Source organism: Lagenorhynchus albirostris, chromosome 14, assembly GCF_949774975.1.
Source record: "Lagenorhynchus albirostris chromosome 14, mLagAlb1.1, whole genome shotgun sequence".
Taxonomy (NCBI): domain Eukaryota; kingdom Metazoa; phylum Chordata; class Mammalia; order Artiodactyla; family Delphinidae; genus Lagenorhynchus; species Lagenorhynchus albirostris.
The window spans coordinates 68,976,428-68,990,513 of record NC_083108.1 but is presented as its reverse complement, the minus strand read 5'-3'; the positions used below and the strand labels follow the sequence as shown (position 1 = coordinate 68,990,513).

General features: G+C 53.5%; 1 protein-coding gene across 2 annotated transcripts in view; it reads left to right on the top strand.

Moving 5' to 3' along the window:
* Positions 1 to 11,943, top strand: part of MYO18B (myosin XVIIIB) — a 235,791-nt gene extending 223,848 nt beyond the window's left edge. For both annotated transcript variants that reach the window (XM_060122034.1, XM_060122033.1), the window contains 2 exons: positions 8,295 to 9,492; positions 11,729 to 11,943. In XM_060122034.1, the coding sequence (XP_059978017.1) occupies positions 8,295 to 9,480 (1,186 nt within the window). In that variant the 3' untranslated portion in view covers positions 9,481 to 9,492; positions 11,729 to 11,943. The remainder of the gene's footprint in view (positions 1 to 8,294; positions 9,493 to 11,728) is intronic.
* Positions 11,944 to 14,086: the final 2,143 nt, after the last annotated feature.

The following is a 14,086-nucleotide window of genomic DNA, read 5'->3' as shown; positions in this document are numbered from 1 at the left end:
AACAGAGCGCCCATATTCCCCCGTCTGTGTCTTCCTACCCTCAGTTTCCCCTCTTACTAACATCTTCCATTAGTCCTTAGTCTCTTTTAAACTAGAATGGTCCCCTTACCTCCCCGCCCCCATTGAAACTGATTTTTTTGGTAGAGTTTCAGGCATGATTCTGATGGCAACTCTGTTCAAAACCCACTGGTTCTAGTACCTCGTGACCAGTAAGAATGTGTGGGTGAGACAAGGCAAATTCTGGTGACTCACAGGAGATACGTGGGCAGGTGTCCACTGAGGGCAGCTAATGGGTCATTTTTTTTAAGTGTCAAGGACTCAGCACCTGCTTAAGATCAGAGAAAACAGCAAGCAAGGCTTAAGCGTTATCTTGCCTCATAAAAACATTATACTATAAGGGATATAGGGGATTTACAGAGTCTGCTTCCTGACTCAAGTCTCTGCACCTTCAGGCCAGAAATAGCCAGGCGGAGGGCCTCTCTGCTGCTTACTCCACAACTTTCCTGCTTGCCATCAAGCAGGCCTCCCTGGGCATCGCACCCCCGTGGCCTCCTCCTTGCTTCGAGTCTTTCCCTTCAGCCGAGTGGCCTTTCTAAGCCCTAGTGTCTCTGCCTGTGAAATGTAGACATCAGCCCTTGCTGGTCCAGGGTTTTGCAGAAACCACTGAATAGGCTAACAGCTGGTAGGAGGGCTCTTCTACTTGGGGTGTCTTCCTCAACCCCTCCCACCACCAGATCCTACCCCTCTTCCGAAAGCCTGACTGCGCCCCGCCGCCTCCAGAAAGGCTGTGCCCTCAGGCCCCAGCCCCTCGCCTCTCCCTTGCCAGCCTCCTGCCACGTTTTACAGTCCACGGTTCCCAGTGTACCTGGAGCTGCTCGCACTGCTGACCCTTCTGCGTGGGCTGATCCTGTGTCCACACCCACAGTGTGCCCTCCGAAAGGCTGAGGCAGCCCGTCTTCTCCTGTGAGGGACCTAGCTGAGCATCGTATTGATGCGTACTCACTGAGGCCGAGGTGAGAGCCTCGGCTCTGCTCCTTCCTCTCCGTCTGCCCTCTGAGCCTCCATTTCTAACTCTGTAAAGTGGAACAGTCAAAGGCAATAGCTGGCAGCAGAGTAGAGTGGTCAGGACACGTGAATCCCGAAGCTGGATTCCTTAGTTTAAATTCATGTTTCTCCCCTTTATTCCATGACAAATTACTTATCCTTCCTGAGCCTCATTTGTGAAATAGGAAGATTATAAGGGTTGCTGACTTAGAGGACCGTCGTGAAGATAAAATTGAATAACGTCTGCAGAGCCTAAAGGCGCAATATATGGTGGCTCTCATGATGCAGAATTCACCTGCACGCTCTAGGGATTTAATAAATGTCTCGTGTTTCCTACCGCATCAGGCACAGTGTTGGGCACCATGTCAGCTTCTATTATAGACCATCAACTGCTGTGCTGGACTCGGTTACAGTACCTTCAGGCCATCTTCAAAGGACCTCTGGTTTCCCATCCAGACCTCGATGTTAAAGAACATCGATACATTTTTAATTTCCTCTTTAATTTCAGGGTGTTGATGAAGAATGGGGGGGTGATAGCATGTCTTTGGGGATGATTCATGGCGTCATTAAATCTGCATCGAGGGCTTCCCTGGTGGCGCAGTGGTTGAGAGTCCGCCTGCCGATGCAGGGGACACGTGTTCGTGCCCCGGTCCGGGAAGATCCCACATGCCGCAGAGCAGCTGGGCCCGTGAGCCATGGCCGCTGAGCCTGTGCGTCCGGAGCCTGTGTTCCGCAACAGGAGAGGCCACAACAGTGAGAGGCCCGCGTACCGCAAAAAAAAAAAAAAAAATCTGCATCGAGTTTCCTGTAGCTACCGTTGGCTCAGGCTCTGCTCAGACTCAGACCTGGGAATTCTGGTTTTTATTGTGTGATTGTGACTAATGCCAGTGAAACCAGTGTCTCCCTGACTTGAGCGTCTCTATGTTTTACTCATTGTGTCCCAGTCGATTTTGAACAATGTATGTGTGTAGACATGAGTTCCAGTGGTTGAGGTTTCCTCTTAGCTTTCTACCTGGGAGGTGTGTGATGTTGTGGAAGGGCAAAGCAATGGCTTCAGATCCAGGCCCTGCTACTGAGCAGTGGGAGCCTCGAGCAGATGGCTTCTCACTGGTGAGCCTCAGTTTCCTCATCTGCAAGATGGGGTGATCATCGCATCCTGATGAGATGTACATACAAAGTACCTGCATTTTTTCCTTCACCCAGTGTTCGTGGAATGTCCACTGCTGTGGTAGGCACTAGAGAGAAGACGGTGGAGCTGCATTCACAGGATGGCCTGTCAGGGGAGGGGGTGTGGCCCGACTTGGAGACACGTGTGTCAGCATCTGGCTTGCTCTGGGGCTGAACAGACCACTTGGGTATCCTCACCCCTTTTCTGTGCTGCTCAGAGCAGGCTCGGACCTAGGAATTGTTTATTCTTGAACATCTGCCCTCGATCCTCAATCTAATCTAACCTGATGGGAGGGGCCATTAATTGAAAAACAATCATTAAGATTTTAAACATATATTTATTAGTAGTAATGTTTTGAAATGAATATGTAATATATATGCAAGTTCAATTGCACCAGAATCCACCTGGCATGAAGAGCCGGGGGCAGGTGGAGGTGTACGTGGGCCACTACGCTCATGTGTACTGACTGTCCCGATGACGTACGTCGTCTCTGTGAGGTTGGGAGTTACTGTTCCCACTGTCACAGCGAGGCTTCACAAGGTACCTGGCTAGTAAGGGACAGAGCTAGGATTTGAACCCAGGCCTGTCTGCTTCCTGAAGCCCAGATTCTTAGCCTTGCAGGTTAGAAAGAGTAAAAATTCCAGCATTTCTGCATGATCATATCCTGATTTATCTAATAAGCCTTCATACATGTGAGTCACCAATACTTAGAGAAAAAGAAATAAAAGGAATCCAAATTGGAAAAGAAGTGAAACTGTCACTGTTTGCAGATGACATGATACTATACATAGAAAATCCTAAAGACGCTACCAGAAAACCACTAGAGCTAATCAATGAATTCAGTAAAGCTGCAGGATACAAAATTAATACACAGAAATCTCTTGCATTCCTATACACTAACAATGAAAGATCAGAAAGAGAAATTAAGGAAACAATCCCATTTACCATCGCCTCGAGAAGAATAAAATACCTAGGAATAAACCTACCTAAGGAGACAAAAGACCTCTACTCTGAAAACTATAAGATGCTGATGAAAGAAATGGAAGACAACACAAACAGATGGAAAGATATATCATGTTCTTGGATTGGAAGAGTCAATATTGTCAAAAAGACTGTAATACCAAGGCAATCTACAGATTCAGTGCAATCCCTATTAAACTATCAATGGCATTTGTCACAGAACTAGAGCAAAAAATTTTTTAATTTATATGGAAACACAAAAGACCCCAAATAGCCAAAGCAATCTAGAGAAAGAAAGACGGAGCTGGAGGAATCAGGCTCCCTGACTTCAGACTATACCACAAAGCTACAGTATTTGTATATATTCTTTTGTTCATCAATTCACTTAATGGACATTTATCAGATGCCTACTATGCGCCAGAGGACTCAAGGTCCACTCATTCGTCCAACACGTATTTAGTGAGCACCTACTATGTGCTAGGGCTCTGGCACTCCACTCATTCACTCAGCAGATGTTTACTGAATGCCTGCTGTGTGCTCAGATACTGTTCTAGGCACAGGAATAGAGCAGTGAATGCAACAGACAAAAACTCTTGCCCTCCTGGAGCTCTCTCTTATCTCCGCAACATTGCAGGGTTGACCTGGTTTCCCCCCATTGTACAGCTGAAGAAACTGAGGCCTAGAGAAGTTAGGTGCCTATCCCAAGGCAAGTGAGTGGCTAGTGAGTGGCAGAATCAGACTAGACTCCAAGGGACAGATGTTACCTGGTAAGGTGACATCGGAGACACTTGTTAACCCTGTATCTCATCACAGAGTTTGGAGGAAGTTTCCAGAGAAGGGTGCTGCTGGCTGTGGGGTTGGAACCCCACCTCTGCTACTCCCAACTGTGTGTGCCACCCCTCCTCACTGTGCCCGGAGCTCACAACTCCTAACCCCCAGGGTGGCCGTCGAGGTTATAAATGGACGTGGCGGTCAGCTCCATGCAGGCAGGTGGCCCACCCTCTTGTTCTCCCCTGTATCCATGGTGCCCAGCACATAGTAGGTGCTCAGCCAGGGGTAACTCTTTCGGACCCAGCCTGGAGCCTGTGTGGCTGGATGCCCAGGAATGCCACTGGCTCCTTATCAGGCAGGTATGCTACAAGCCTCTTCCTGTTGGGGTAGACTGAGGGGCAGGTGCAGAAGGTCCCAAGATGTTTCTGGAGTCCCTCCTCAGAGAATCACAGTGCCCCCGCCTAGCTCGTGTCTGCACCCGTCTCCCAGAGGCTCGGAGTACGTCCTGTGCATCACATCTCTCCCTGGCTGAGGCAGGCACAGCAACGTCTTGATTAGCCACCACCCATACGTCACGCGATGCTAATGGAAGGGAGTTCCACCTGAGCTGAGCCGTCCCATGAGGACAGCTGGGGAAAAAAATGAGTCTTCCCAGGCCCCTGGAGGAAGACGGGAGAATGTGCTTGAAGTGTCCAGAGCCAGGGCAGAAACGGAGAGGATCACCGTGACCCAGACAGCAGAGCTAGAACCCACACCCTGAAGCTTGCAAGAGGGCGTCTGCATTCAGATTCAGTTCTGCGGTCTCCACACAGAAAGGAGTGGATGCAGCAAACTTCTCCCTTGGAGTGGTGGAGCAGACAGGAAATAGAAGAAGATGCTGCAGAGGCGTGGGTGGATTTCTGGGTGGTAAACCCAGGAGGCAGTGCTCAGCCAAGCCGAGGCTTCTCTCTCTCTCTCCTTCTCCCCCACCGCGTCCCCATCTCCCCTCCCTCCCTCCTCACTCTGCCCTCCGCCACTGAGTCTACACTGCTGGGACTGGGTTCTGGTTTCCAGCCCCCCAGCTGAGGCTCTGAAGGCACCGACCAGACCGCTCCACCCCGTGACACCCACACATGGGCCCCCAGCAGGGCTCCGTGGTCAGTACTTGGGGGCAGCCAGGGGGGCCCTGAGCGGGTGTCCCTTCTGGAAGATGCTGCTCCTTGTGGGCCTTGGGGAAGGCGGGCACATCTCCGCTGCTCTGGCCCAGCCGAGGTCCCCCACGGCTCCAGCCCAGCGAGCCTGTGTCCTCTGCACCTGGACAGCAGCACACATGGGCTGCGACCTCCAGACCCCACTGCTGGGCTGCTGACGGTTTCGTGTGCCCCGGCCTGTCCCACCTTGTGGTCAGAGATGAGGAAGGCCGGCCCTCAGCTGCCAGCCCACACCCCACCTGCGGCCCTCCCCTCTGTCCCCCTGGCCTTGCCCTCAGCCTCCCTCTTCCTTCGCCACCTCCATCGCCACTGGTCTCTTCCTCTCCATTCCCCCATCCGTTCTCACTTCACCTTCCCTCTTGTTGGTCCTGCTTCTACTTCTCCCCACTTCTCTTTGCCCCTCCTCCACTTTCCTCATCCTACCTACTTTCTCTTCCTCGGAGACTTGATTTCCAAGGTAGACTTGACTCAGTTCGACAACGCTTCCTGAGCACCTACTGTGTGCTGGGTACAGTGCCGAGTCACGGTGTAGAGATGAGACTCAGCAGGGTCTCGACAGCACAGGCTGGAGAGCTGGGGTTCTCCCACCCTCCTCTCCTTCTGCCCTTTTCCCCTGCTTCCTCTCCTCCCCCCCCCCCCACCCTCTCCTCCTGTAGCTTCTCTTCCCTCCCTGTCTCGGCCTCTGCAGCCAGAGGGGAGCTGGGGCGAGTGGGATGGCAGAGTCCCAGGAGGCCCGGCAACAGGAGCCCTGGGTGCTGCCATCCCCACGTGACAGATGACGGAGGAGACTGAGCGCCCAAGACACATTCATCACGTCCGCCTCCTTTCAGGGCCAAGACAGGACGGAAATGACTTTTGTCAGCTCTGCGGCAGCCCAGTGCCCCTGGCAGCTCCGAGCTGTTTATTAAAAAAAAAAAAAAAAAGATGAAGAAGAGAAAGAAAGGCATGTGAATGCCATCTTGCCATGTGTTAGGGGAGCGATTCTAAAGTGATGATGTTGACAAACACCCCTTCAGGTAATCACACAGGAGCTCTGCAGCTCCCTTCCCAGCCTGCGTCCAGCTGTGACGGAGATGGAAGGTGACAGGCAAGAAATAGGAAGGGAGCGGCTGCTCTGGGCAAATTGCGAGGCTTTTGTTTGAGCACGTGGGGGCCAGCCTTTGCCGGGAGTGATGGGACGCAGGGTCACCTGCCCGTTCATTCTCCTGCCCACTCCTCTTGGGACGTCACATGAGGCTTTCGTGGAGCCCAGTGGTGGGTGAGGCTCCAGAGACCCAGAGGTTGTTAGTAGTAATCGTAACGAGCCCTAACGACTAATTAGTGATGGTTAATAGCCATTCATTATCGATTATTCTTAATCATAACTGTTAACCATTATTTGAGGAGCTAGGTGCCCGGCATGGGGCCCAGGGCTTCTCTTCCCTCCCCTTGATCTCCCTGTGAGATCAGGACAGTGACCTGGGCTAGGAGGAGGGGGAAGGAGTGCATCCAACGAAGGGAACAGCAAATGCAAACCCCGGAGGCGGGAAGAGCGTGGCGTGTCCCAGGAGACCCATGTGGCCGCAGCAGAGTGAGCCAGGGGCTAACTCACAAGACGGGGCGGGGGGCGGAGCCTGAGCCCCTGGAGGCCTAAGGATAGTGAGGACGGTGCGCGGTGGAGGCAGCGCGCCGACACGCCTGCCTCGGGGTCCATCTCGTGGTCTCCTCACCGCCCCCAGACTGTGACATTGGTCCTCTCCACCTAGCAGGCCTAGGGCATGAGGAGGGACCGATGAGCGCAGCCAGTCCTGTGCCTGTCACTCAGGGAACCTTTTCACAGAGTGTCATCGCCAGGGTCCTGGGTCAGGGGAGGCTCCTGCTAGCATCAGAAGAGGGAGGCTTCTGGGATGGTGGGAGCTCAGGAAGGCAGTGCCTAGGTCCCTACCCGGGTCCCTGAAAAAGATCCCAATCCCCTACCCTATCTGTACTCTCCTCTCCTGACATCACCTCCAGGGGCCGTGGGCTTGGCTCCTTCTGAGACTGAAAAGCCCTTTGGGTCACTGTGGTCAGCTCTTTTCCCTTTAAACTATCCTACATGGTCAGGGGATGGAAATGGTGATAATCAGAGTGTGGTGAGCAGGACACCTTCCTCGGTCTCGTGCCAGCATTCCAACCTTTATGTGCAGGAGGCTGGCTCCTGTAATCCCTCCTGTCGTGACAGAGCAGCAGGCAGGGGCCGACGACGGGAACCTGCATCACCATCGCTCCCACCTCCTTCAGGCTGAGCCCTGGCCCCAGCTGCCACGCCCAAACTCTGACATTTGGCGCTTTTTTGTAAATTACAGCTTTGCTGTTGTCTGGGAAGGAGGTCGCTTGTCTTAGAGGGAGGACAAATAGATTTTATTTTTTTAAAGAACAGTGGATGGATTCCAGTCTCTCTCCTCTAAGCCCTGCTTTTCGTCTTACAGCCTATAATTTTGCCCCACTGCGAGATTCCCACTCTTCAGAGGCAGTGGTTTTGGCTCAGCTGCTGCAAAATGCCTCTGCCTGGCGGTCCCAGAATGGAAAGCGTCTGTCCTCTTGTGTATAGTCTCGGTTTCAAGTTGATTTGATGGAGCTGTTTCCCTTTTGAAGGACCGTTTTTTTTTTTGTTGTTTGTTTGTTTGTTTGTTTTTAATCCCACCCGCATCCCATGAAACAATCGGGTGTCACGGAGCATCTCGTTCAGGCGCATGTTTGGGTCACTGGCTCCAGCAGGCTCTGCTTGGTGGGGCTGTCCTCCGGGCTTGGCCCTAAATAAATAAATAAATAACCTCCCGTAGGTGCCCCTGAGTCTTCAAGAAGGAAATTACCTATTTCACAGCAGGCTGTGTGGCGATAGGTCCTATCATGTCAGAGATGATGCCTCGTAAAACTGAGTCATCTCTCAGAGGTGCAGTTTTAACCTACTCAAACGTACTTAGTCAGGTTTAATTATAGACAGAAATTGCATTTCAGAAAGCGACAAGAAATCATTTGCACGGCTTGAGTCTGCGCATTCAATCGTACGGTTCGTTGGAGGGTGCAGGTGGGGTCAGCATTTCCAAAGAAAAATAGTATTAGTGCCCGCGCTCTGGGGCTCAGTCGCGCCAACTGTGGAGACGGCACGGTGTCCGCTGACGGCGGGTTTCTTCTTGGCACAGGATCCAGGAGGCGGCCAGTGATGGGGCCCGGGACACCCACAGCAGGACCTGGGGGGACAAGGCCGCGTCCCCGCTCTCCCTCCGCCGAGGAAATTACGGCCATCTGGGGGACGGCGAAGAGTGTGGCGTCCAGAGAAAGCCCCCGGAGAGGTCGGGCGTGCTGTCCTCCTCCCCGTCTTCCTGGAGTGGAGACGTGTCCCCGCGGCCCAGGGACAAGCTGCCCAGCCCGTCGGCTGCCCTGTCAGAGTTCGTGGAAGGGCTCCGGAGGAAGAGAGCGCAGAGGGGCCGGGGGTCGCCGCTGGGCCTGGAGGACTGGCCCACGCTCCCCATCTACCAGACCACCGGGGCGTCCACGCTGCGGAGGGCCAGGACCGGCAGCGACGAGGGCGCTCTGGCTCTGAGGGCCGGGGCCGAGTCCCCCCTGGACACGTCGGCCGGGCTCCTGCGGTCCACCAGCCTGAAGTGCATCTCCTCGAAGAGCGTGGGGGGCCCCAGCCCGCCACCCGAGAAGCTGAAGACCCGCTTCAGTTCCTGCGAGTCCCTCCTGGAATCGGGGCCCGGCTCGAGGAGGACCCCGAGCTCCCCGACGGCGCTTAGGCGCTCGTTCTTGTCGCCCACGCTGCGCCCGCGGAGGCGCTGTCTGGAGTCCTCGCTGGAAGATGCGGGCTGTCCGGACCTTGGGAAGGAGCCGCTCGTCTTCCAGAACCGCCAGTTTGCACACCTGATGGGGGACCCCCTGGGCAGCGACCCATTCAGCTGGAAGGTCCCGAGCATCACCTATGAACGCAAGACCCAAGTGGGTTTCGATGACTTCCTCCCGGCCATCCGGAAGCCGGAGACGCCTACGTCTTTGGCCCGAGCGGCCAAAGATGGGCAAGACAGTTCACAGCGTCCAGGCGTCCACTTTGAGATGGAAGAGGCCGACGGGGGCTTTGTCTCAGGGATCACCACCGTTTTGAAAAAGAGCCTGGAGTCCAAGGAGGACCCCGCTCACCTCTCCGACTCCTCCTCCTCCTCCAGCTCCATCGTGTCCTTCAAAAGCGCCGACAGCATCAAGAGTCGGCCAAGAATCCCACGGCTGGAGGGTGACAGTGGTGAGAGAACATCCCCCGAGATCAGAGAGCCGGGGACAGGGAGGAAAGAGGAGGATGTTGAGAGCATCATGAAGAAATACCTACAGAAGTAGGAACCAGCTCAGGTAACAGCGACAGGCTGGCCTGTCCTCCTGGGGGGATGAAACGAGGTGGTCCACCCAGGTCTGGCAGCCTGGAGGCAACCGGTTGCTGCTACTGCTTTTAGGTTTTCACTGAAATAATGTGTTGCTATTTATGCAAATAATGTGTTGCTGGTAAATAGAAAACTTATCAGAAGCCCTCACTAGGTGCCACCGGTTTCTCTGCTCTTGAAAATACAGACCATCAGAAAGTGTGAGGTCCTGTGGGGGGCGGGGGAGAGGGTGCTGAAGGAGGCGCTGGGCTTTTAAAGTTTTCCCACCCTTGTCCTGTTCTCTTTCCAGCGCTCCTTTCACCTGGTGCTGGGGGAGCCATGGAGGCATCTGTCCACACAGTGACGGGAGAGCCCGGGTGGATGGGGGGAGGGTCAGGCTAGCATAGACGAGGCCTTGACGTTAGTGAAGTCCAACTCTTGCATTAAATGTGTAAAGAGAAACTGGGGCCCAAGAAGGGGGAGGAGGGGACAAGTACAGAGGTCCCAGAGCGCCACCGTGGGAGCGGCAGTGCTTCCCTCCGCCTTCTCCTCCCGTCCCGGTCCTGGCACTTCTGTGCAGTCAAGGTGGGAAGAGACATTCGTTGCTAATAACAGCTCCAGCTGATGGAATGTGTTTATCAGGCAGTCATTTGGTGCCCACAGTTACCCCAATAGGTGATGAGTATGATTTATTCCCATTCTACAGGTTGACAAACTGAGAATCATATAGGTTAAGGCACTTGTACAGAGTCACCCAGGCAGAACGGGGATTCGAATCTCCAGAGTCCCCACACTTTTGTTGGTGACACTTTTTCTTAGGTACGTATCCCAGGCCTCTTTGTGAGTAAGCTCAGAGCCACACTGATGGAGCTGGGTCTTTAGAGGGGTTGCCTCTATGGAGGGCAAACTGAGGCAGAGCTTAGAATCATACATCTAAAGGGGGGGTTGGAACTCACAGACTCCAGCCTCACTCTTGGGCAAGTGAGGAGGACCTCAAGATCAAGGTCACCCAGTGAGTCTGCCACCAACCCAGCCACCCTGACTCCCAGTCCAGTGCTCTTTGCCCTGAGGCCAGGCTGGCCCCTGACTGCACCTCGTAGGGCATGTTTCAGACTCCAGGGCACTGAGTCTTCCACTTCACAGCTCCCGACTGAAATGCAAAGCCCCTCTGAGGCAGGCCAGGAAGCAGCGGAGGGGGAGTTAGAGCCTCCCTCCGGGTTCAGATGCGATGCAAACCCACATCCCAGTGGCAGGTCCCCCACCCCGGCGTCCGTAAATCTCCGCGTCACTGAAGCTCAGAACTCGCAGCGGCTCAAGGCTCAGGTGGTCAAGTGGTCGTGCTCAGCCCACACCTGGCTCAGCCGCCAGCCCTCCTTCCAGAGGCCTCCTGGACCCAAACAAGCCGCACGTCCTGTCACTTTGAGAATCACCCTCAGCCCATCAAAAAGCCATTGCCCCTTCCACGGAGACGGGCTTGGACCGTATCGGAGCAAATTAAATTGACTTAACATGGCCTTCTCTCTGCTCTCAATTACCGAGGAGAGATCTGATATTCATTTACATTATTATGCTCTCGGGGACACAGAACGCAGTTTCAAAGGCCAAGTAAAGGGCACACGTCCCGAAGGGGAACAGTGCTTAGCAAACGTCGTCACAGAACATCTTGTCTCTGCCATTTTTTTTTAAAGCTCAGCTCCCCTTCCCCCCTCCCAGCAACGCTCCCTGTGATAACGGAGCGCCTGCCTAAAAATCTCCTCCACCTTTGACTTGCACGCTGTAGTCTTGAGCTCGACAATACAGCTCCATTGCCCACGATACAAATGTGTTACGGGATTCGGAGCCACTCAAGCCCCCAGAGCTCAGTTCTTCCCTGTAACTGCCGAGCGATGCAACCTTGCTGAGCATCTGTGTTCTCAGCTGGAAGATGGGGGTAGTAATGCCAACTACCCAAAGTAGCATTGTGAGCGGCCTGTGAATCAGAGACCCCAGCCCAGAGCACTGCCCCAGCGGCCACAGTGCATGTCAGGTACCTGCACTTGGAAATGGTGGCCCTTCAGGATGTCTCTCAGGCTCCCTCCACTCGTTTCCCTTCTGCCCCCTCCTATCTCATTCCGCTCAGCACATCGCTGCAGTAACGCCACCTGGGAATATGGGCTCCAGGGGCTTCCACCCACCAAAACACACACCCCAGGCCCCATTTCTCAGCTCTGACCTGCATTTGTTTCCAGCCTCCTGCGACACATTGCCCTCCTTGAAGACTTCCCGACTCCACGACGTTCTGGAGAGAGAGACAAAGACCAGCCAGGCCTCCCCAGGGGCCCCGAGTCCACAGCCAGTGTGGCCGCCCTCAAGAGGCCAGGGGGGCCAGCAGAGGCACATCCCATGGGGCGTGGGGCTCCCAGCATGCTAGGTCTGTACCAAATAAAGTGTTGGCTTCTTGGCATCTGGGCTTTCTCTCTATTCTATGATCATGTTACCTAGGACTCTGGAGGATTGATGGTGTGCACCTTGGGGTAGAAGGGTTCTGAGGAAGGGGACCAATGCAAACTGTTTGTAGTTTCGGGTGCACACTGCTATTTCTTTCCCTGTGTGTCTACATGCAATGGCCTTGTTCTCTTGGCCAAGTTCTGCTCAAATGTCACCTCCTCCAGGAAGTCTTCCCTGATACATCAAGCTGAAATAAATGCTCTTTCTCTATTCTCCCTTAATTCCCATGCTTCTATCATATTTCCCTTGTCTGTTTACATATCTACATTGTGTGTAGATGTGCGGGCATTCAAGAAATGTTGATGAATGAGTGACTGAACAAGCAAATGAACCACGGAACAAGTCAGTGGCTCATACACCCTGAATACCTGGGACACACTGACATATATGCATCTCTACAAATGTCCGCCCACAGCAACATTCAAGAACTTGTGACCATCTGTTCCCACAGTCCCCCGTACACCTCACATACACAGACTACCATGCACACACAACTATGCACGTGTACCAAAAACTACACTCGCAATGGCACACTTATAGCCTGGACACCTGCTTTATCAAACATCCTTGAAGTGTCAATAATCCTAAAACTGTAGGCTGATGTATATTGATCACATACTGTGTACTGACCACCGTGCTAGGCATTTTACACAGTGCATCTCACTCCAGCTTTATAAAGTCCCAAGAGATAGATCCACTTATTTTTTCCTATTTACAAAGGCAGAACTAGCTTATGCCCACATTCAGGTAGCCAATGCTGCTTCTCCTTAAGTTCCCACTGGCACAGACTACACGTCCTACCCCACATGTGCCTCTATTCCTAGGGCCCCTCTGGTACAGCCAGTCACAGCTGCCATCAGGAAGGAAAGTCCTGTTGGGATCACCGGTGAGTTAATTTGCTAGGGCTGCTATAATAGAGCACCACAAACTGCATGGTCTAAACAACAGAAACTGACTATCTTGAAGTTTTAGAGGCTAGAATTCAAACATCAAGATGTTGGCAGGGTTGGTTCCTTTGGAGTATCTTAAGGGATTCTCTCTTACATGTAGCCGTCTTCCTCCCGTGCATGTCTGTCTCTGTGTCCAAATTTCCTCCTTTTATGAGGACACAGTCATAGTCACAGTCAATCAACCCTAACCTCTACTTGATTGCCTGTGCATAGACCTTACCCCCAAATAAGGTCACACTCTGAGCTCCTGGGGGTCCGGGTATCTTGGGAGCATGTGGGGGACACAATTCAAGCCATAACAACTTACCAGTTGGCACTTACCCCAAGAAGGGGAGATCTCAGCTCTGACCATCCTCGCCAGAGGTTGTGGGTAGAACTGGGAAGGGGAGGAGAGATGCGGCAGGAAGGAAATTCACCGGATGCCCTCCCTGGAAGACCTCACCATCTGCCCGTCTCTCTGGTGGAGAGAATCAGTGGAAGAGTGGACTGTGTTTTCTCAGATGCAGGAGCGTTGTCCCGCTTGGTGAGTCTGTAGACAAATACGTCATATATTTATATGTATTTAAGGAACGTCCCCCACCAGCCTGCCATGCACAGGAGTGGCCGCAGCTCACCGGAGAGAGCTGGGGCGTGTGGAGGGGACATCCAAGGTCTCTGCAGGGAATCAGAGGTCCTGGCAAGGAAGAGGGTGCTGTTCAAAAGCTTGCCGACGTTTGGGTGTGGGGTAAGGATGGGAGCAGACACAGCCCTGTGTCTTCCTCCGGTGGAACCCACGGAGCCTTGGAAGAGCCACTTCCCTCACTGGGCCTCAGTTTCCTCATCTCAACGGTGGGAATACTAGTTATTAGAATCTAATGGGATTTGGGCATGGGAGAGTATAGCAGGCTATACTAGTTTGCTAGAGCTGCTATAACAAAATACCACAGGCTGGGGGTGGGCGTGGTGCCTAAACAACAGGAATTTATTCTCTCCCAGTTTTGGAGGCTGGCATCCAAGACAAGGTGTTGGCGGGTCTGGCTTCTGAGGCCTCACTCCTTGGCTTGCAGACGGCCGCCTCCTTGCTGTGTCCTCACGTTGTCATTCCTCTGTGCCCATGCATCCCTGGTGTCTCTCTTTGTGTTCAGGTCCCTCATCTTATAAAGGAGCCCA